This window comes from Schistocerca nitens, chromosome 2, assembly GCF_023898315.1.
Source record: "Schistocerca nitens isolate TAMUIC-IGC-003100 chromosome 2, iqSchNite1.1, whole genome shotgun sequence".
NCBI classification, from domain to species: domain Eukaryota; kingdom Metazoa; phylum Arthropoda; class Insecta; order Orthoptera; family Acrididae; genus Schistocerca; species Schistocerca nitens.
The window spans coordinates 291,877,164-291,902,204 of record NC_064615.1 but is presented as its reverse complement, the minus strand read 5'-3'; the positions used below and the strand labels follow the sequence as shown (position 1 = coordinate 291,902,204).

Sequence of the window (25,041 nt, the reverse complement as noted above, 5' to 3'; positions counted from 1 at the left end):
AGGAATTTCACACATGGATGAGCCCCTATAAACGTACATAAGTTGCCTCTCAATATGATGAGGTGACATGTCATAATTCATGCCAGTTAATCTCATGAATTCGTGGAAGATTCACAGAAGGAAAGACTGTTAGCAAACGATTGTGGCCACCTTGTTTGCTGACCTAACCAGTTGTGACTACTATCTGTGGGGCATCTAAATGGGAAAGTATACACAAATAACCCAGTAACATTGGAAGAGTTGAAGGGACAATATTTGTAATAAATTTGGAGAACTGATGCGGCAGAGTTGTGCAAAGTGTATATTAACATGTTAGGGAGCAAGGAAAAGTGCTCTTTAGCACAAGGAGATCATTTTCAGCACCTAGTATAATGTAATGAAAAAGACAAGATCAATTCAGTAAATACAGACCTTTGCATTAGCTTATTTGTTATTTCTTTACTATCTAATTCTTACATGTATCTGCTCATGTCACACAACAATTTGTGTGTAACTGGCAAGCAGTCTGCACTCAGTGCCAGTATTTCATGTGTCATCCTGTACTATTTAATATGGTACTAAGGATCATCAATTTAGTTCTGGAGGGGAGTGTGGGGGTTTAAAATTGTAGAGAGAGACAGATAAATACAGTAAGCAGATTCAGAAGGACATAAGTTCCAGTAGTTATTTGGTGATGAAGAGGTTTGCACAGGTAGAGTAGCAGAGAGAGCTGCATCAAACCACTCTTCAGTCTGAAAACCAGAACAACAACTTCCTGTATATATAAATGGCTGGTTCAAATGGCTCTGAGCACTATGGGACTCAACTGCTCTGGTCATCAGTCCCCTAGAACTTAGAACTACTTAAACCTAACTAACCTAAGGACATCACACACATCCATGCCCGAGGCAGGATTCGAACCTGCGACCGTAGCAGTCGCACGGTTCCGGACTGCGCGCCTGTATATATACATTATGTTTATGCCGTGATATCATTTTTGTAACTATACAAAAAATGATGATGTCCAAGATAAAGTACATACAAACAATGATTATTATCATTATTATTATGTCTATTCTACGAGATGCGGGATTAGCCAAGTTATAGACCAACAGGCACAAGCAGCCACTTAGGTTACTTCTGTTTATAGTAAATTATGACTAGCATTTATTTACTCACACTGGTAATTATGAGAATTATTCCAGATTATTATATATATATATATATATATATATATATATATATATATATATATATATATATATATATATATATATATATATATAACAGAGGGAAACATTCCACGTGGAAAAAATATATCTAAAAAGAAAGAAAGATGATGAGACTTACCAAACAAAAGCGCTGGCAGGTCGATAGACACACAAACAAACAAACACAAATATACACACAAAATTCAAGCTTTCGCAACAAACTGTTGCCTCATCAGGAAAGAGGGAAAGACGAAAGGATGTGGGTTTTAAGGGAGAGGGTAAGGAGTCATTCCAATCCCGGGAGCGGAAAGACTTACCTTAGGGGGAAAAAAGGACAGGTATACACTCGCACACACACACATATCCATCCACACATACAGACACAAGCAGGCATATTTAAAGACAAAGAGTTAGGGCAGAGATGTCAGTCGAGGTGGAAGAGTAGAGGCAAAGAAGTTGTTGAGAGACAGGTGAGGTATGAGTGGCGGCAACTTGAAATTAGCGGAGATTGAGGCCTGGCGGATAACGAGAAGAGAGGATATACTGAAGGGCAAGTTCCCATCTCCGGAGTTCGGATAGGTTGGTGTTGGTGGGAAGTATCCAGATAACCCGGACGGTGTAACACTGTGCCAAGATGTGCTGGCTGTGCACCAAGGCATGTTTAGCCACAGGGTGATCCTCATTACCAACAAACACTGTCTGCCTGTGTCCATTCATGCGAATGGACAGTTTGTTGCTGGTCATTCCCACATAGAATGCATCACAGTGTAGGCAGGTCAGTTGGTAAATCACGTGGGTGCTTTCACACGTGGCTCTGCCTTTGATCGTGTACACCTTCCGGGTTACAGGACTGGAGTAGGTGGTGGTGGGAGGGTGCATGGGACAGGTTTTGCACCGGGGGCGGTTACAAGGATAGGAGCCAGAGGGTAGGGAAGGTGGTTTGGGGATTTCATAGGGATGAACTAACAGGTTACGAAGGTTAGGTGGACGGCGGAAAGACACTCTTGGCGGAGTGGGGAGGATTTCATGAAGGATGGATCTCATTTCAGGGCAGGATTTGAGGAAGTCGTATCCCTGCTGGAGAGCCACATTCAGAGTCTGGTCCAGTCCCGGAAAGTATCCTGTCACAAGTGGGGCACTTTTGTGGTTCTTCTGTGGGGGATTCTGGGTTTGAGGGGATGAGGAAGTGGCTCTGGTTATTTGCTTCTGTACCAGGCCGGGAGGGTAGTTGCGGGATGAGAAAGCTGTTGTCAGGTTGTTGGTGTAATGTTTCAGGGATTCCGGACTGGAGCAGATTCGTTTGCCACGAAGACCTAGGCTGTAGGGAAGGGACCGTTTGATGTGGAATGGGTGGCAGCTGTCATAATGGAGGTACTGTTGCTTGTTGGTGGGTTTGATGTGGACGGACGTGTGAAGTTGGCCATTGGACAGGTGGAGGTCAACGTCAAGGAAAGTGGCATGGGATTTGGAGTAGGACCAGGTGAATCTGATGGAACCAAAGGAGTTGAGGTTGGAGAGGAAATTCTGGAGTTCTTCTTCACTGTGAGTCCAGATCATGAAGATGTCATCAATAAATCTGTACCAAACTTTGGGTTGGCAGACCTGGGTAACCAAGAAGGCTTCCTCTAAGCGACCCATGAATAGGTTGGCGTACGAGGGGGCCATCCTGGTACCCATGGCTGTTCCCTTTAATTGTTGGTATGTCTGGCCTTCAAAAGTGAAGAAGTTGTGGGTCAGGATGAAGCTGGTTAAGGTAATGAGGAAAGAGGTTTTAGGTAGGGTGGCAGGTGATCGGCGTGAAAGGAAATGCTCCATCGCAGCGAGGCCCTGGACGTGCGGAATATTTGTGTATAAGGAAGTGGCATCAATGGTTACAAGGATGGTTTCCGGGGGTAACAGATTGGGTAAGGATTCCAGGCGTTCAAGGAAGTGGTTGGTGTCTTTGATGAAGGATGGGAGACTGCATGTAATGGGTTGAAGGTGTTGATCTACGTAGGCAGAGATACGTTCTGTGGGGGCTTGGTAACCAGCTACAATGGGGCGGCCGGGATGATTGGGTTTGTGGATTTTAGGAAGAAGGTAGAAGGTTGGGGTGCGGGGTGTCGGTGGGGTCAGGAGGTTGATGGAGTCAGGTGAAAGGTTTTGCAGGGGGCCTAAGGTTCTGAGGATTCCTTGAAGCTCCGCCTGGACATCGGGAATGGGGTTACCTTGGCAAACTTTGTATGTGGTGTTGTCTGAAAGCTGACGCAGTCCCTCAGCCACATACTCCCGACGATCAAGTACCACGGTCGTGGAACCCTTGTCCGCCGGAAGAATGACGATGGATCGGTCAGCCTTCAGATCACGGATAGCCTGGGCTTCAGCAGTGGTGATGTTGGGTGTAGGATTAAGGTTTTTTAAGAAGGATTGAGATGCAAGGCTGGAAGTCAGAAATTCCTGGAAGGTTTGGAGAGGGTGATTTTGAGGAAGAGGAGGTGGGTCCCGCTGTGACGGAGGACGGAACTGTTCCAGGCAGGGTTCAATTTGGATGGTGTCTTGGGGAGTTGGATCATTAGGAGTAGGATTAGGATCATTTTTCTTCGTGGCAAAGTGATATTTCCAGCAGAGAGTACGGGTGTAGGACAGTAAATCTTTGACGAGGGCTGTTTGGTTGAATCTGGGAGTGGGGCTGAAGGTGAGGCCTTTGGATAGGACAGAGGTTTCGGATTGGGAGAGAGGTTTGGAGGAAAGGTTAACTACTGAATTAGGGTGTTGTGGTTCCAGATTGTGTTGAAAGGAATTTGGAGTTTTTGGAGGGAGTGGAGCTGGAAGTGGGAGATTGAGTAGATGGGAGAGACTGGGTTTGTGTGCAATGAGAGGTGGTTGAGGTTTGCTGGAAAGGTTGTGAAGGGTGAGTGAGTTGCCTTTCCGGAGGTGGGAAACCAGGAGATTGGATAGTTTTTTGAGGTGGAGGATGGCATGCTGTTCTAATTTACGGTTGGCCTGTAGGAGGATGCTCTGAACAGCCGGTGTGGATGTGGGAGAGGAAAGATTAAGGACTTTTATTAAGGATAGGAGTTGACGGGTGTGTTCATTGGCTGAGTTGATGTGTAGGTGAAGGATTAGGTGGGTGAGGGCAATGGATTGTTCAGTTTGGAACTGGTATAGGGACTGATGGAAGGAAGGGTTGCAGCCAGAGATGGGAACTTTAAGTGTGAGGCCTTTGGGGGTAATGCCAAATGTCAGACAAGCCTGAGAAAATAGAATATGGGAGCGTAATCTGGCTAGGGCGAAGGCATGTCTGCGGAGGGAATGTAAATAAAACTTAATGGGGTCGTTGTGGGGGTGTTGTGCGGGTGACATGGTACTAGAAGGTCGAAAGTGTAACGTGAGGCTGAAATGAAAATGAATGTAAAAATATGTGGGGAGAGATAAAGGTGCAGTAGAAAGCAAATGTAGATCTGGTGTGAAAAGAGGCGAAAAGGGGTTGGTTGGAGCTGGGTTATGTTGATCCTGTGGTGAAATAGTGTAGGTAGAAAACGATGTGAATAAAGGTTAGGTGGCCAAAACACGTTAAAGGGTGGAGAAATTCGGGAAAATTTCGAGAAAACTACGTGAGGATGTATTAAAAGTAGTGGTATGGTGGTGGCAGATTATGGAAATGAGGCTAACAATTGTCTGGTGGAGAAATAATAACGTTAAAACCTGTGGGAAGCGGCTAAAAATGATCGGTGACGTGAAAAAACGGAAATCGAAATAAAGCAAAAGTTATTAAAACTAGCCGAAAAGGTTGTTTAATAGCTGAAAGGAACTGTTTGTGAACTAGAAACGGTGGATTTTATAGCAGTAGCGGAAGAAAAAATTTTTTGTTATGGTTTGGAAGTGGGTTACGTATTATTACGTATTGTTGAGTATATATCGGCGGGATAAAATTGTATAGTGGATTACGGTAAAAAGGAGAAGGTGAATACAAAGGGAAACTACTGGCAAAAACAGAAGGAGGAAATAAGACGACAGAAAAGACTTCGAAATGTAACAGTGACAATAACAAACGTCATTGTTGGGTTCAAATTAATGATATGAATATAACAGAGGGAAACATTCCACGTGGAAAAAATATATCTAAAAAGAAAGAAAGATGATGAGACTTACCAAACAAAAGCGCTGGCAGGTCGATAGACACACAAACAAACAAACACAAATATACACACCGTGTGTATATTTGTGTTTGTTTGTTTGTGTGTCTATCGACCTGCCAGCGCTTTTGTTTGGTAAGTCTCATCATCTTTCTTTCTTTTTAGATATATTTTTCCCACGTGGAATGTTTCCCTCTGTTATATTCATATCATTAATTTGAACCCAACAATGACGTTTGTTATTGTCACTGTTACATTTCGAAGTCTTTTCTGTCGTCTTATTTCCTCCTTCTGTTTTTGCCAGTAGTTTCCCTTTGTATTCACCTTCTCCTTTTTACCGTAATCCACTATACAATTTTATCCCGCCGATATATACTCAACAATACGTAATAATACGTAACCCACTTCCAAACCATAACAAAAAATTTTTTCTTCCGCTACTGCTATAAAATCCACCGTTTCTAGTTCACAAACAGTTCCTTTCAGCTATTAAACAACCTTTTCGGCTAGTTTTAATAACTTTTGCTTTATTTCGATTTCCGTTTTTTCACGTCACCGATCATTTTTAGCCGCTTCCCACAGGTTTTAACGTTATTATTTCTCCACCAGACAATTGTTAGCCTCATTTCCATAATCTGCCACCACCATACCACTACTTTTAATACATCCTCACGTAGTTTTCTCGAAATTTTCCCGAATTTCTCCACCCTTTAACGTGTTTTGGCCACCTAACCTTTATTCACATCGTTTTCTACCTACACTATTTCACCACAGGATCAACATAACCCAGCTCCAACCAACCCCTTTTCGCCTCTTTTCACACCAGATCTACATTTGCTTTCTACTGCACCTTTATCTCTCCCCACATATTTTTACATTCATTTTCATTTCAGCCTCACGTTACACTTTCGACCTTCTAGTACCATGTCACCCGCACAACACCCCCACAACGACCCCATTAAGTTTTATTTACATTCCCTCCGCAGACATGCCTTCGCCCTAGCCAGATTACGCTCCCATATTCTATTTTCTCAGGCTTGTCTGACATTTGGCATTACCCCCAAAGGCCTCACACTTAAAGTTCCCATCTCTGGCTGCAACCCTTCCTTCCATCAGTCCCTATACCAGTTCCAAACTGAACAATCCATTGCCCTCACCCACCTAATCCTTCACCTACACATCAACTCAGCCAATGAACACACCCGTCAACTCCTATCCTTAATAAAAGTCCTTAATCTTTCCTCTCCCACATCCACACCGGCTGTTCAGAGCATCCTCCTACAGGCCAACCGTAAATTAGAACAGCATGCCATCCTCCACCTCAAAAAACTATCCAATCTCCTGGTTTCCCACCTCCGGAAAGGCAACTCACTCACCCTTCACAACCTTTCCAGCAAACCTCAACCACCTCTCATTGCACACAAACCCAGTCTCTCCCATCTACTCAATCTCCCACTTCCAGCTCCACTCCCTCCAAAAACTCCAAATTCCTTTCAACACAATCTGGAACCACAACACCCTAATTCAGTAGTTAACCTTTCCTCCAAACCTCTCTCCCAATCCGAAACCTCTGTCCTATCCAAAGGCCTCACCTTCAGCCCCACTCCCAGATTCAACCAAACAGCCCTCGTCAAAGATTTACTGTCCTACACCCGTACTCTCTGCTGGAAATATCACTTTGCCACGAAGAAAAATGATCCTAATCCTACTCCTAATGATCCAACTCCCCAAGACACCATCCAAATTGAACCCTGCCTGGAACAGTTCCGTCCTCCGTCACAGCGGGACCCACCTCCTCTTCCTCAAAATCACCCTCTCCAAACCTTCCAGGAATTTCTGACTTCCAGCCTTGCATCTCAATCCTTCTTAAAAAACCTTAATCCTACACCCAACATCACCACTGCTGAAGCCCAGGCTATCCGTGATCTGAAGGCTGACCGATCCATCGTCATTCTTCCGGCGGACAAGGGTTCCACGACCGTGGTACTTGATCGTCGGGAGTATGTGGCTGAGGGACTGCGTCAGCTTTCAGACAACACCACATACAAAGTTTGCCAAGGTAACCCCATTCCCGATGTCCAGGCGGAGCTTCAAGGAATCCTCAGAACCTTAGGCCCCCTGCAAAACCTTTCACCTGACTCCATCAACCTCCTGACCCCACCGACACCCCGCACCCCAACCTTCTACCTTCTTCCTAAAATCCACAAACCCAATCATCCCGGCCGCCCCATTGTAGCTGGTTACCAAGCCCCCACAGAACGTATCTCTGCCTACGTAGATCAACACCTTCAACCCATTACATGCAGTCTCCCATCCTTCATCAAAGACACCAACCACTTCCTTGAACGCCTGGAATCCTTACCCAATCTGTTACCCCCGGAAACCATCCTTGTAACCATTGATGCCACTTCCTTATACACAAATATTCCGCACGTCCAGGGCCTCGCTGCGATGGAGCATTTCCTTTCACGCCGATCACCTGCCACCCTACCTAAAACCTCTTTCCTCATTACCTTAACCAGCTTCATCCTGACCCACAACTTCTTCACTTTTGAAGGCCAGACATACCAACAATTAAAGGGAACAGCCATGGGTACCAGGATGGCCCCCTCGTACGCCAACCTATTCATGGGTCGCTTAGAGGAAGCCTTCTTGGTTACCCAGGTCTGCCAACCCAAAGTTTGGTACAGATTTATTGATGACATCTTCATGATCTGGACTCACAGTGAAGAAGAACTCCAGAATTTCCTCTCCAACCTCAACTCCTTTGGTTCCATCAGATTCACCTGGTCCTACTCCAAATCCCATGCCACTTTCCTTGACGTTGACCTCCACCTGTCCAATGGCCAACTTCACACGTCCGTCCACATCAAACCCACCAACAAGCAACAGTACCTCCATTATGACAGCTGCCACCCATTCCACATCAAACGGTCCCTTCCCTACAGCCTAGGTCTTCGTGGCAAACGAATCTGCTCCAGTCCGGAATCCCTGAAACATTACACCAACAACCTGACAACAGCTTTCTCATCCCGCAACTACCCTCCCGGCCTGGTACAGAAGCAAATAACCAGAGCCACTTCCTCATCCCCTCAAACCCAGAATCCCCCACAGAAGAACCACAAAAGTGCCCCACTTGTGACAGGATACTTTCCGGGACTGGACCAGACTCTGAATGTGGCTCTCCAGCAGGGATACGACTTCCTCAAATCCTGCCCTGAAATGAGATCCATCCTTCATGAAATCCTCCCCACTCCGCCAAGAGTGTCTTTCCGCCGTCCACCTAACCTTCGTAACCTGTTAGTTCATCCCTATGAAATCCCCAAACCACCTTCCCTACCCTCTGGCTCCTATCCTTGTAACCGCCCCCGGTGCAAAACCTGTCCCATGCACCCTCCCACCACCACCTACTCCAGTCCTGTAACCCGGAAGGTGTACACGATCAAAGGCAGAGCCACGTGTGAAAGCACCCACGTGATTTACCAACTGACCTGCCTACACTGTGATGCATTCTATGTGGGAATGACCAGCAACAAACTGTCCATTCGCATGAATGGACACAGGCAGACAGTGTTTGTTGGTAATGAGGATCACCCTGTGGCTAAACATGCCTTGGTGCACAGCCAGCACATCTTGGCACAGTGTTACACCGTCCGGGTTATCTGGATACTTCCCACCAACACCAACCTATCCGAACTCCGGAGATGGGAACTTGCCCTTCAGTATATCCTCTCTTCTCGTTATCCGCCAGGCCTCAATCTCCGCTAATTTCAAGTTGCCGCCACTCATACCTCACCTGTCTCTCAACAACTTCTTTGCCTCTACTCTTCCACCTCGACTGACATCTCTGCCCTAACTCTTTGTCTTTAAATATGTCTGCTTGTGTCTGTATGTGTGGATGGATATGTGTGTGTGTGCGAGTGTATACCTGTCCTTTTTTCCCCCTAAGGTAAGTCTTTCCGCTCCCGGGATTGGAATGACTCCTTACCCTCTCCCTTAAAACCCACATCCTTTCGTCTTTCCCTCTTTCCTGATGAGGCAACAGTTTGTTGCGAAAGCTTGAATTTTGTGTGTATATTTGTGTTTGTTTGTTTGTGTGTCTATCGACCTGCCAGCGCTTTTGTTTGGTAAGTCTCATCATCTTTCTTTCTTTTTAGATATATATATATATATATATATATATATATATATATATATATATATATATATATATATACTGTGAGAAAAACAGGTACTTTGAAAAACTCCACTGCTCCTTCTCTTGTGTAACCCTGGTGTTGTTTTTATCTAATACTACATAACACAGACTGTTACACTATATGGCACTCAATGTCAGTTTTTATTTTGTACTTGTGATCTTGAGACATATCACGTCTTGGAAGATTCCACTAGTTGATTGGAAATAGAAAATTTAGAGTCAATATGACAATGTATGGCAACACTATATAAAAGCAAAGTGATGTGAAGATATGTCAGCTTTCTGTACTAACCTGGGTTAATGTAATATAGCAGCGGTCTGTTAAAGGGGTTATCACAAGCCGTGGTGTGTTGCCAAGATACTCATGAGCATACTGAAATTGAGCATCACATATGTTGCAGAAGCAATCTCCTAACTGATCGTCCCATCTGAAATAAAGTATGATATCAGACATATGATCTACACAAAGATAAGTACAAATATAAAAAAATAATGTAAATTTGTTTCCATGGATTTTAGCATATTTATTTACTATTTCTCACTTTGCAGCCTGTTATCGCCAATTTAACACAGGCTTCATATATGCTTATTTTGTTTACTATCATCAACAGTCAACATTCTTTCCTATAGACTGGCAACTTTCATAATTAACATTATACTATTTGCCATATTTGCTGTACTCATAGCTATTTCTACTATTAATTAAGCAGGTACAGTCACCATCAAACAGACATTATAAAATTCATTTTACCATGCTACAAGTAGTCTTTTGTTTTTATTAATGACTGATAAGAATATTTTCTCTTCCTCCTTTGCATGTAACATGTAAATAATTTACATCTGCACTTAAAACTTAAATTATGGCAGAAACAGTTTAGACACATTCCTCTCTAATAATGTAAACTTATTTTCCCATATTTTCACAGATACATTGTGACAACTCTTTGCGCATATCACATTGAATTACTACTGCCAGAACAAACTCTCACACTGTTATCCCATCTCTGGATTTAATCTGAAATATCTTATAGATTGCTGTTGAATACAGATCAGTGAAGGAAGAGAAAAAAGGTACCCACAAATTTTACAGCCAGTAATACACTTCATTATTGTAATGTAACTTTTTATTTTAAACTTTTTGAGTCAAAGCAAACATCCAGTATGAAATATAATATTATTTCCCTACATTTTTCAGTAAAATGTGCTGTAATTGCCAAAAATCATATATTTTCAATAGCAAACTTCACATTCTTATCAATGTAATTCATTTCAAAATACTGAGATCTTCAGAAGTTGTACCTATCAATCAAGAAAAGAGTATTTCACATATTCAAGCACTACCTGCTTGCTTTTTCTTGAGCACTTTGGCCATCTTGCTCCACTACCACTTTCACCAGAATGAAAATAAGCACACAACACAGAATTTTCAATGACTACTACCGTGTTATTGCACACAGAATAATTTGACCACTAAGATTTGAAATGGTTATGAATGAAACACTAATTCAGCTAATTATTGTTTCATTTACAGCCATTACAAACCTTAGTGGTCAAATAATACTGTGTGCAATAGCACTGCAGTAGCTACTGAAAATGCCGTGTCGTCTCCTTAATTTCTTTGTGGTGAAAGCAGTGATGGAGTACAGCTACTACCTATGATTCTTTCTAAGAAACAACCTAACCTGGGACCAAGTGTAAAGTATAAGTACAATGGCCACATTGTGTGAAAAAGGAAGAGGTCGCTCCCTCCGTGCCACATCTATTCCTGCAGCAATCTACATAAGGATCGAGCTCGTTGCCTCTGTTTCCTATATCCTTCTGAATTACCATTCAAGAAAAAGTGAACATGTAATACATGATCTACATCTGATGTAGAATGGCTAGAACAATCTAGAAAAATTTTAAAACTGTAATTTGCTGTGCTGGTGATTATAACTGTTATTGTCATTTCTTGTGTTGATAACTGAAGAGGACATCTTTTAACTCTGATAGTAACAACTGCAAAACTTTCTCAATAAATGTCACACGACTGCAACAAATCGGACACATCTAACAGTATCAGCAGTATGAGCAATTCCGTTCCAGTTAACCAGCTGATCAGAAAGGCAGAAAAAATTTGAAATAGTCACAGTCTATTTGATATGTAGGCAACACAACAAACTGGCCTTCATACCAATAAAATAATCTGATCACCAAACAGCAATTAATTTTTAGACAATATATGTGAGTAACGTGGTCTTAAGCCCGCTCGCTTAGCCGTGCAGTCTAACGCACTGCTTTCCGGGTGGGAAGGCATGCCAGTCCCCAGCATGAATCTGCCCGGTGGATTATTGTTGAGGTCCAGTGTGCCAGCCTGTCTGTGGATGGTTTTAAGGTGGTTTTCCATCTGGCTCAGCGAATGCGGGCTGGTTCCCTTTATTCCGCCTCAGTTACACTATGTCGGTGATTGTTGCGCAAACACTTTCTCCATGTACGCGTACACCATAATTACTCTACCACCCAAACATTGGGGTTACACTCATCTGATGTGTCACATTCCTGGGGAGGGCCGAACCACACAGTAACCCTGGGTTCGGTGAGGGGTGGGGGTGGGTTGAGTGGACTGCTGTAGGCTGTTGTGTTGTGTACCACTGCGCACTACAGCAGGGGCGATGCCTCTCTGTCGTTTATAGGTTCCCATCTCCGTACAATACAACAAGGTCTTGTCAATTCTAATGAGAAGAAAATTAAATACTTTAGCATACCATTGATATCTACATACTAAGCAGTTATATGGCCAGCCCATGTTCGTAATCATCTCATTTACACTGTAAGATGGAGTAGAATATGTTTGTTTAAGTTTTACCTGTGTCTCAACTGAGACTGCCACTGAAATGCTGATGCACTCTCCACTTTCATCTGAATCATTTTAGCAACAACATCACGGGAATGAACATCTATGGTACATATTGTCATTATCTTCTGTCTGTCTCCTTTTGTTAAATCGCCCAGTAAGAGTGAAATCAGAATACTAAGCTGCATTATCTGAATAACAAAGAAAATGCTACACTATACAATCTTCTAATTAAAATTGTACACTACTCGCTACTCTCTCTCTCTCTCTCTCTCTCTCTCTCTCTCTCTCACACACACACACACACACACACACACACACACACAAGGTGTGAAGAGGAGGTATACGTGGAAAAAAATTACGCTCTCCTCTGTCCCTTCCTCCACCCCTGCAACCCCTCCCAATTCACATCCCCGTGTCGCCTGCAGGGTGTGCCACTCCTCACCAGCCACTACAAATATGCCATCCCATATACCTGCCACCCCTCCCTGCCACATTCCTAGCCTGCAAACCAGCTTTCTCCCTCTGAGCTGTTAGCTACCCACCCCGAGTCCCTCTCCCTGATTGCTGGCTCCCTCTCCCTCTACCCACACCACCTGACACTACTACCCCCACCACAACTAGTCCACCTGTCAAAAAACAGCATTGGCACTGTGTGTGTGTGTGTGTGTGTGTGTGTGTGTGTGTTTTACTCTAGCTCATCAAGAGATGACTCCAAAAGCTAGCAAGTTTTCTTTATTTAGTGTTTGCCTATTGACAACTCGGCACTTTTGCTTTTCGATGAGTGATCTCCTTCAGTCCTAAGGTATTTAATTCTACAAGAACTTTTCTACAACTATGGACTAGAAAGTTACAGATAATTAATTATCTGGAGCTATTAAGAATAAGCATTGCATTTTACATTTGCAAGTATATGGATAAATGCAATTCACACTACATGATGTCAGCTCATCAAGGCAGTTAACAGTGAAGTTGGGAGTTGATAACATTTATATGTGGAATGTTAGCCAAATCACTACTTGAGTTTTCTTTGGCTTATTTATGTAACACCTACAGATGTCTGTAACAGTGCCCACTAGCAGGTTCCATCATGTCTCTTTTATCTTGCTCTCATAAAAAAAATCATTGTATCTTCTCTTTATAATTACCACAGTCACCCACTTCAAGCTGCTAATACTCAAGTTAGAAATATCACATCTTGAAAAGAATGATACTGATATGCATGTGAAGAAGGATAGTTCTTCCACTCAGGCTGCAGGTAGCTACAAGACTTGTCCAACAGTGTCAAATGAGTTTATTTATTAATTTAATAGCTAATGAAATGAGATATGTAGCCATACTATCAAGGATAAATGTTCTTATCCTGTGTCTCTTGTGTATAATTGACATACAGTAACTGGAGTGCCTATATACCACAACCACTATTAAAACTTTTATCAAACAAATTTAACAGTTTCTACAAATGAATACCTACAAGGGTAGATCAAATATGCAATAACCTTAATTTGTTCAAAATAAAAAAGAACAAACTCTCCTAATTTTCCACAATTGCCACTCTTCATGTGGTATTTTTGCACAAATGGGAAGTATGTTGATTCCTGTGAAGTATAAAACACTGGAAACTGTACTCAATCTCTTCCATACCATCTGTTTCATACAACAAATACCTCTGAGCTGCTGCTCTATAAGCTGCTCAAATTCTTCAAAATCACATGGTAAGAGCTCTGGACTAAAGGGGAGAGCTAAACTTCCTGATGGAATGAAACTATGTGCCACGCAGGATATGAAACACTAACACCAGAAAGTAGGAGAGAGGTACTGCAAGACTATGACTTTGAGCTGAACTGCGAGACATACCTGGATAGCTCACCATGGCTGGCCACATCATTTTCTATTGTTTATTTTTCCATATAAATCTCTTTTTCAGAACATATATCGTACACATACATATATTGTACACAGGATATTGGTTTTTCAAATGTCAGACATAAATTATTTAAATTTTTATAACAAATTGGATCTATACAGTTAATAATTACAATTTTTTTTAAAATACTGTATATTTATAACTTATTTCTACAATTAAAAATACAAATTACATTTTTTCCTTGCATAAGATACTGTGAGATTGAATAGTAGCAGTTTTTCAGAAGGTAGGCTGCCACAGACTTTTTAAAGCTCTGTAGTTCAGGAAGAGATTTTATATGTCTTGGTAATCTGTTGTATAGTTTTGTTCATGCATGACATACACCTTTTTGGCACAATGTGGTGTTACAATGATTACTTGTATGTCACTGTCTGACCTGGTACTGAAATCATGGACACTTTTGTTTTGAGGAAAAAGGTTTTCTTTTCTCAGTATACTTTTTTTGACATGCATGACTCTTCCAATATTTAAATGCAGGGAAGAGACGGGAACTTTAGATCTTTAAAGAAAGGTTTGCATGGTTTTCTGCTGCTCACTTGTTTCATTATTCTTATAATTGCCTTTTGTTTCCTGAAAACTATTATTGCCTGGTGTACACTTCCCCAGAAAATGATACCGTATCTCAGTACCGAATGTACATGAGCAAAGTATACAGCCCCAACTGTTTCTGCACTAGTACTTTTGCAAAGAATTCTTACTACATAGCTCATTTTTGCTAGTTTTGAATTTAGGAATGTGATATGAGTGCTCCATTTAAGATTTTCCTGGATATGAATCCCAAAATATTTAGTTTCATTGACAGCACTAATGTTTTGGTTACCTATACATATTGCGGGTTGTGCCACATTTTTATTTTGATTGGTGTCGAAATTCATGAGTACTGTTTTGTGGAGATTAACTATTAGCCTGTTTCTGGTAAACCATTCAGACACTCCTTTTGTAATATCTTTTGCAGATGCAGTAAGATTTTCTTCTTTATTCACTTCAATCAACAGACTGGTGTCATTTGCAAACAGTACTGGTTCAGAATCCTTATTGTGTGATGGGAAATCATTAATGTATACCAAAAAAAGAAAGGGACCTAAAATGAAGCCCTGTGGAACACCATGACTTAGTCCACATGGTTCTGAAAGGTATACATGGAATTCATTTCCTTCCATGTACTTAACTTCAGTTACCTGAGATTGATATTCCAAATATGATTTAATCCATTGATTTGGCACACCTCTTACACCATAGTGTGCAAGCTTCCTCAGGAGCACAGAATGATCAATCACATGAAAAGCTTTTGTTAGGTCCAAGAACAAACTTGAGATATTTCTGTGGTTGTCCACTGCATTTAAGACATGGTTTATCAGATTGAAAGTGGCTGTTTCAATTGATCACTGTGGTCTGAAGCCATGTTGACATCCAGAAGTAATATTATTCTTGTTGAAGAATGTAGTGAGTTTTGAAAGGAACACTTTTTCAATAATTTTCAAAAACCCTGACAGTGGAGACACAGGCCTATAGTTACCCATACATTGATGATCACCTTTTTTATATAGGGGTATTACTTTCGCCATTTTCAGTTGCTGTGGGAAGACACCACATGACAACGATGCATTGCATATGTTCAATAAAGGCGAAAGTATTTGTCTTGATGTTGTTTTTATAATATAATGTGGAATATCATCAATACTAGTTGAATAATTACTCTTCAGTGAATTAATGGTATTTAGGAGCTCTGTTGGGCCTAATGGACTGAGGAACATGGATATATTATTTATTTCAATAGATGCAAGTTCTTTCCATGTTGTATTAGGTGGATTTCCAAATTTTCCTCCACTAATTTTCTAGCAACAGTTGCATAATAAGAACTGAAACTGTTTGCAACTGCCCTAGAGTCAGTGACATTCTTGCCATCATGTGATATCACAATATTTTTGTGAGTTGTCTTCTTCCCCGTAAGATCCTGCACAGCTTTCCACTTGGACTTAGTTTTATTGGATGACTTCATAATATATTTGTCATCTTCTTTAATTTTTGCCTCTTTTATGACACATTTCAAAACTAGCTTGTATTTTTTGAAATAACTAAGAAATTCTGGACTGCTGTCAGTTTTTGACTGCAGAAAAGTCCCACTTCCTTTTACAAGATACTCTAATGCCTGATATAATGCATTTTTGAATCTATCTGTGCTTTTGGAAATCACTTTCCTTTGTGGAAAAGCTATGTCAAAATTTTCCATCTTTTCGTTGGTAATAGAGGTATCATATACTTCTCTCCAAAATTATTCGCTGATTAAGTACTGGGAGTATTCAATATTTTTCCTACTATAAATCCTTTTACGGATAATATTTTGTACACTGGTCAAAATGTGATTTACAGGTATGGTTAGTAATTGTGAAAGGTGGTCACTATAGCCAGTATCAAAGTTTTCTGATGTACACTTGTCCCTGTTTGCACATACCTGATCAAGGAAAGTGACACTAGTTTTTGTTACATGTGTTGGAGATCTAACAATCAGACAAAGATTGTAGGCTTTTATAATATTTAATATCTTTTTCCTGTGAGGACTATGGCTCAGAAAGTCAATATTAAAATCTCCACATAGTACCATTGTTTTCCCAGTTGTCTTAAGTTTGCCTAATGCAAGGTCCAGCTTTTTTTAAAAAAAAAAAAAAAAAAAAAAAAAAAAAAAAAAAAAAAAAAAAAAAAAAAACACTTGCGTTGCTAACAGGAGATCTATACACACATAAAATAATAGTTTTTTCAGACATTAACTCAACAGCTGAGATTTCAAAGTCTCTTTCACAACCAAGTTTGCAAACAGAGGCTATACTCTTATAATCTACATTTTCTTTTACATATATACAAGTTCCCCCATGTTTTGATTCAGTTGTACAAAAGCAGTTTGCAAGTTTAAAATGCAATACTTTCAGGTATTGAAAATACTCGTTTTTTAACCAATGCTCACGAAAACATAAAACAGAAACATCTTTTCATTCACTGTTAAGGAATACATTTATTTCATCAACTTTGTTTGTTGATGACTGTACATTCTGGTATACAATCTTCAGTGTGTATTTGCAATTTAATTCTGCATCACATTTTTTTGTGATACAGTCTACTTCCCTAAAAAATGTCTTTCGCCCTTTTTATAAATCATCACATCTTTCTTTATGACCCATTTGTCCAAAGTACTTTGGACTGCTTCTATATTATGCCTGTTGTGACTGAAATTTGCTAAATGGCAGATTTCTTCAACCAAAAATTTTTTCCCACTGTGATTTAAATGAAGGCCATGGCTGGTATGCATGGACCTGTCTAACGTGCTTACATTTATTAAATTCACATACAGAAGTTTTTTGCATAGATCATCTATCTCTTTGTTTACTCTTTCTATTCATTTATTTACACATGACCAAGGGGGTAGGTCGTATCTGTGTGGTTGATTTACAACGGCTACATTTGTGTTGCCTAATTTGGTTAGCACACTTTCAAGACATTCAAGGATTTGACATGAAGATTCAACAAACTGCACAGCAAACATACATTTTTTTGGTACCTTGACTATTAGTTTCTCATTTAGTAGTAGTTGGTCAATTTCAAATAACCAAGTGCTGAACCCTGTGATCAAACAGCTCTTCAGTGCATGATTAACCATTGTTCTTTAACACTACTTATCTATTTCTAATTTTAGATTTATGTGAAAACTGGTAACTATGTAACATTTAATTATTTATTAACTCTGTATGTCATTTCTCTATTGGTAACACTAGAGTTTGCTCCCTCTACATTGCTCCCGCCCCAGTGGTGTACCTAAGTGTGTGAGATGGAGATCACTTCCTTTGCTTCCTCCTCATCTGTAAAATAAGATCAGGAAAATAAGATCTCATTGGTAATGAGCTCACTGGAACAGAATTCACGCTCAGATCGACTAGGAAAGGAATGGTTTCCTTTGCAAAGAAACTACCCCAGTATGCATCACAAATGATTTAGGAAAATATCAAAAACCTAACTTGGTAACTGACAGTCATTATCAATTATCAACCCAGTTCCCTCTGAGCAGCCATAGCATACGGATCTCTGTGCCGGCACGTTCACAGGAGCTCAGTCCGTCAGTTCACCTGATGATGGCGACATGTATGATAGCTGAAATATTCTGCCCGTTGGACACAGTACACCGGCAGTACACCCGTGGATATTTTGATTATCAAATATGCTGGGAGAAACTCAAGAATCACAAATAATTATCTTGTTTAACAAATTTTACATTAAGGTTCTGGAGCCATCCCTCATCATACTAAATCTGTAACAAAGAATGGGGATTTGAACCATGGCTTTCTCAATCTGGCAGAATCAACAGAGAGAATAACTCATTTTTCTCCAAAAGTCCACGGTCTCTTTAACTTCAACATTTTTTTAAAATACAGCCTGTATATTTTATATGTATACTTAATATTTCTAATGTATACTATTTATATTTAATTAATTCATGTCATGTACTAAGCCATACACCAAATAAATAAATAAACATAAGTGATCTTCTGTTGCAGAAACTCACGCTAGTCCACTTTATTGCAAAAAACAAACTTTGACATGTCTAGTTTTTTAGCATAGCTTCATAGTTTCAGCACCAACCAATGGCAATCTATTTGAAACTACAGTCCACTTACAATGATAGACTGCTTTTGAAAATAATCTTAACCTTCTGTTAAAGTTTCTTTACTCTACCTGATGATGGACCTTCACCAGGTTATGAAGTATGTTGATGTCGTCTGTTGTGACAGGGATTCTGGGACAGCAGCAGAGGCCCAGGTTTTGCATGGTGTCTTATTATTCATTTTATCAATGCTGAATTTTGATATGACAGTTGAACAGTGTTGATACTGTGTAATATCTGTACAGTCTCCTACAAATTTCAATTAGTTACAAATCCATGAAAAACAGCAAAAAATTATGTGTGGCAACTCCTTATTTATTTATTTACTTGTCTAGGATTGTAGAGTGTATTAAAGATGTTGGACCATTGTTTAATTACTACACACATCTCTTGTGATTTTTTACATACATCAGTTTAGCAAAAGGTAATATTACACAATATTTAATTATTCTATAACTTTACAAAAAAATCTTAAGTGGTGATATGTAATTTTGTTTGTCTTGATACTCCCTTACTTATAGATACACTGCTTCACTTGGTAATCCTTCACTGTTAATTTGAAATTGTTTGTGCCCATTATTATTTTTGTGGGTTTTAGTAATGGGTTATACAGTTTGATGCCAGGACAGAGTATGCCTCACTGGAACAGTGCTGTATTTGTCTGTTGTACGTGTACATAATTGATCTTGTGTGGAGCTGTGCGCAGATTCATTACAGAAGATGCCCAGATTGCTAATGTTCAATTTTTCTTTTATGATAATTATATTTTTTCCTACTTGATGACGTGGAGGTGATTGGATTTTATTTTTCTAAAGTAGTGGCTTGCATGATGACCTTGGTCTACCCTATGCATTAGTCTAATAATGTTTTTCTGTAATCAAAATTATCTCGAATTTGCTCCACCATATTTCAATATTGAGAGAACATAAGCAAGATATATGGTCCTGAGATTATCATTTATACACAGTTTCTTAGTACCCACAATCATATTACTGAAATGTACAGGTGGAAAGAGCTTTTGCAGAGAATTAAAAATTCAAAATTAATTGATCAGGCAATTCAAGATTAACTTGATCAGGGAGAAAAGAGGTGGAGATTGGCTTTTTCAAAAATAAATGTTATTCAATAACACTGGGCTGTACACCAGATTAAAGTGACTAGGAACAATAAAGTGTGGTTTTAAGAGTAGTAGATGTGTTTTCCAAACTAGCTGCAATTAAAGTTTTTTTTTTTTTTTAAAAAAAAAAAAAAGAACAAGCGAGTTATACTACTGGGAAAGGTCTTACAGAATTATTACTTTAGATACTACATAACCTTGGCATATTGCTTGCAGATTGTAGGGGATACTTTAACGACAACAGAAGCAACATGAGGGGAAAGAAGAGTGATACTCAAGCTTGTACCATTGAAGAAAATTACATCCCTTGCTGAGCTCAGACTGAACTTGGTTGTTAGTGATGCAGTTAAATCATTTACAATTGCGCTGCTTTTTTTTTCGGTGTAGTTCATAGAGTGTTCACATTATTATCTGCCTCTGTGATGTACTGGGAAACACTCAAGAATCACGCAAAGCTGACTCTGGAGCCACTGTGTGATACAAGATGGCAGACTAGGACTGAAAGTGTTTGGGTTGTAAGATCTGAGTTTAATAATAACATAAAACTTGCAGTAACAGAGTTAAAAACACTTGCAAAAATGATACAGTGTGTTTCTATCTAGTCTCTTGAAAGAACTCTCAGAAATTAAGTTTTCTTTGTGAGCAAAAAGGTATGCAACTAGACACTATAGAAAAATTAATAAAATCAACACTTGGTATTATTGAAGAATAAACAGTCAACAGTATTGAAAAGCTAAGAAAGAAGCAGAGGAATTGGTTGCATCTTGAAGAAATGTTGCTAAGTTAACAGAATCAAGATCTACAACTATTAAAAGGCTGTTTTCTTACAAAAGTAAGAATGAACCAATTCTGGAGGAAGAGAAACACTTACAGTAAACCTCTTCTATGTTGTGGCAGATACCACTACTATATCTCTGAACTAAAGGTTTCAGTAGCTCGTTAACTGGTGTGATGCGTTCAGTGTTATTTATGACATTAAGAACTTGGCAACACAGAAATACAATCTCAACATAAGCAGTAGAAATCTTGCAGAAGCTTAGGAACACCCTAAAATGCATTCAGGAGGTATGAATTCACAGGATCTTGCAAAAAAATTAGGACTGCTCTCTCCTATGATTCCACAAACTGCGAACACGTGTTTAGAAGTACTGCAGTACATCTTCAAAATATAACAATTGTGTTATGAATATTTTTGGGCATGCCAGTGTCTGTAGCTTCTGCTGAACGTAGCTTTTCCATGTTAAAGATCATTAAAAGCTATCTCAGATCTTGAATGAGCAATGAGCAGCTAAAGAGGTCTTACCATAATAGCATTGGGAAGACAGATTGCACATTTCCTCCACCTGTAGAAACTGGTGAAGGTCTTCACTGCTCAAAAAGCAAGAAAAGTGAAGATTTAGGTATGTCATTTTTAAAATAATGTTTCCACAACTTAGTAGGCTTTTGCTAATTTTATTTTACGTTAGACAGTATCCATTAAGTAATATACCTATTTTTGCATGGTTATAGTGGTGCATGTAAAAGTTATTACTACCAAGTAAGCCAGGCTTCACTCGTAACTATTGTTAACTATTTCAAAGGTGTGGCAATCAATAATAAAAGGATCATGAAAACAAAATTTAAGAATGTATATAAATAAAGTTTATTGCTATGACAGCTCTAACTAGCTGCTTGCCCTGAATGTAATAAGATGGCTCAAATGTAATAAGAGATCCACATTTCACACAATCTGGAAACCCAGTGTTGAACCAATCACTATTTTTTTTTAAGTAAAAATTGTGATGAAACACTAAGTCATTATAGCCACTGCAATATCTGTAGTAAATTACATTAGATTAGGTGTACTTTTGTTCCAATTGATCCATAGTGAGGAGATCCCTTTAGGATGTGGAACATATCAGAAAGCAAGTATACACAATAAATACTTACAAAATAAGTACAGATCTGCTAATGTACCTTCCACAGAACCCAAATGAAACTGCCCTTGTGGATGTGGAGTAGTCAAAAATACATACATGTTATAAAAATTGTGATCAATACACTTATAATCTGGGATTTCCTCAATTTATATGAAATACATTAAGTAAGAGTTTAGCACATTTCAAAATCACCATATACCTGATTGCTGTTAAACTTGTGAGTTAAAGAAAAACATTATATCAGGCATTATGACTCTAGACATACTTTTTGAGGATTATTTTGCAATAATCATTCGGTGTTAGATTTAGGCACATGTTCATTCCTTTTAAGTGCGTATCAGTATGTTTTTTGTGCATATTTTCTTTGTTTTAGTGTATATTTCAGGCATTTTTGTGCATTTTTGACACATATGTGCTTACATTTAAAATGGAAAAGCCAACTGTTGACCTAGCTACACTCAATATAAAAAGAACTGAATGCATTTTTACCAACAAGTGTTTGCTTACCCTCAACTTGACACAGGCCTACTGTGTGAAGTCATGGGTAATGTAGTACTTGATACACTCCTGGCCTGTTTGTTCATAGATTCAAGGAATCATCAATCCATGAAATTCATTGAAACTGTCTGAGCTGCAAATAAACACACACACACACACACACACACACACACACACACACATAACTATCATATAAAATGTTGAAAATTATACTAAGTGTTAACAAACTTACATTCTGGAAAAAGGGGGGGGGGGGGGGGGGTGAGGGGGGCGACAAACTCAAGACTTCACAGGAGGCCCAAAAATTCCTTCAACTGGCTGTGGCACTGAACACTTTGATGGAACAGTATAAAATTATTCACTATTTTTTTCTGGACTGTTTGGTTGAGCACTAACCTTTCCTTTGCTTTCTGGCTTCTGTTTCTCATTACATTTTTTGAGCAGATGATGTACTTTACTGGAGGACAGGGATCTAGTATTTTTTTCTATTCTTATTTAAATGATCAAACCCTTTAAAAAAAATCACCCTAGAAGGTACTTATCAAATACCAAGGGCTTCAAAATGAATATCAGGGTTTTAAGGCTTGGTAACATTCATTACACTCAAATTACAATTATAAATAATACATCAAATGAAAGGACAACTCAAATAGTTTTTCTTACAAGTTTTCAATGTGAGCATCATTCATCAAACATCAGCTTGATATGCAAGTTCTTCCCAAGCCCTGATCGGTATGTCTGGAGTAACTGCTGCAACAACTGCTACAGTCCTGTTTCCTACATTGAGAAGATCAGATGGTGGTTGAGGCACATACATATGATCCTTTATGAATCCCCAAAGGTAAAAATTACATGGCATCAGATTGGGTGAATGTGGAGGCCATGTGAAACAAGCCCTGTCACCTGACCCCTTACAGCCAATCCAATGGTCGGGAACAACGTTGTTTAAGCAATTGCTTACTAAGTTTTGCCAGTGAGGCAGTGTACCGTCTAGCTGCCAAACAATGTTCTATGGTTCAGATTCTTCCAACTGAGAAAAGAGCCATAGTTCCAGTGCATCAAGATAAGAAGGGCCAGTTGCAGTTGCGTCAGCAAAAGAGGAAGATCCATAAAGGTTCCTTTTGCCAGGACATAGCACAAAGATGTTCAATTTAGGGGAATCTCATTGCAACTGCACCATCTCATGGGGATTTGCTGAGCCCCAGATGATGGATTATGTGTGTTCACGTGTTAACATTTCCAGTTATGTGAAATGTTGATTCATCATTGAAGACAATAAAATCTAGAAAATCTTCATCATCGTACAGCAATATTTCGTTTGCAAAGTTACCACATATTAACTTGATGTGGGACATGTGATGTATTGTGCTCACAGTCAACACTTACAAGAAAAACTGTTTGAGTTGCTCTTCCATTTGATGTATTATTTGTAACTGTAGATTGTATGTCATAAATGATATAAAGTATTAGAACACGGATATTCATTTTGAAACAGCCAGTATAGCTGTATGTCTTCCCTCCACATAACTATTTATTACAAAAAACAACAGTGAGCTCATATTTCATGCAGCATTACATACTGATTCTATAAAAATGATTTAAACTAATGATTAGCACATGAAAAAATTCCTCTTTCATAACTCACCTGCTTTTTTTGGTATTCTTTAAGCGCGTTTTCAAAACCCTCTTCAAGTCTGGAGAAAGACATGTTCACTTCAGATGTCCACCAAATCTGAGTACCACAGAGAGATGCCTGAGCTGGAAAGTCAAAAAGCCACTGTTCACGTGGTTTTTCATCATACGATGATACAGCTTCACCAAAGTAATAGCGACATGTCTGACGCATTGTGTCAGTTAATCTGCTCAACCAAACCTCCACCTAAAACATGGAAACATTACTTTGGACAATGAAATAAATGAATGCATGGTTTCATGAAATTTGTAGTAATGTTTATAATATATTAATTTTATAATAAAATGTATCTAATATTCATTAATAACCTCATATGTTAATTTTTTGAGGCAAGAGTACTCAGATATATTCAACTGCTATTGTTCCAATAAAAATCTAATGAGAATTTTAAGGCACATGATATGAAAGAATTTCAGTGGCCTGCTTTCAATAAATCTCAAAATCTTCAACATTCTATTCTGTATAGAACAACATCTACAGATCAGACCTGCAGATATGAATGACCAGTTTTACAGAAGAACGCAAAGTAGAAGGTCAGGATCATTCTAATGTCCTAATATCTAGGCAATTAATTGCCTTAGTTATACCTATAACAATTTTCATGGCTAAAGAAATAAGATTTAAAAATGAGGCTGCAGACAAGACATAACAACAGATTTTTAAAACCCAGCAACATTTTCCCCTAATGCTAAGACATGTTGTTGTTGTTGTTGTTGTTGTTGTTGGGTCTTCAGTCCTGAGACTGGTTTGATGCAGCTCTCCATGCTACTCTATCCTGTGCAAGCTTCTTCATCTCCCAGTACCTACTGCAACCTACAACCTTCTGAACCTGCTTAGTGCATTCATCTCTTGGTCTCCCTCTACGATTTTTACCCTCCACGCTGCCCTCCAATACTAAATTCG

General features: G+C 39.4%; 1 protein-coding gene across 1 annotated transcript in view; it reads right to left on the bottom strand.

Moving 5' to 3' along the window:
* The window catches only part of LOC126234993 (dynein beta chain, ciliary-like), a 732,993-nt gene that overhangs the window by 206,025 nt on the left and 501,927 nt on the right, over nt 1-25,041 (bottom strand). Inside the window, exons 34-36 of the mRNA XM_049943730.1 lie at nt 24,091-24,324; nt 12,349-12,527; nt 9,796-9,931 (exon numbers count right to left, since the gene is read on the bottom strand). Coding sequence (XP_049799687.1) covers nt 9,796-9,931; nt 12,349-12,527; nt 24,091-24,324 — 549 coding nt within the window. The remainder of the gene's footprint in view (nt 1-9,795; nt 9,932-12,348; nt 12,528-24,090; nt 24,325-25,041) is intronic.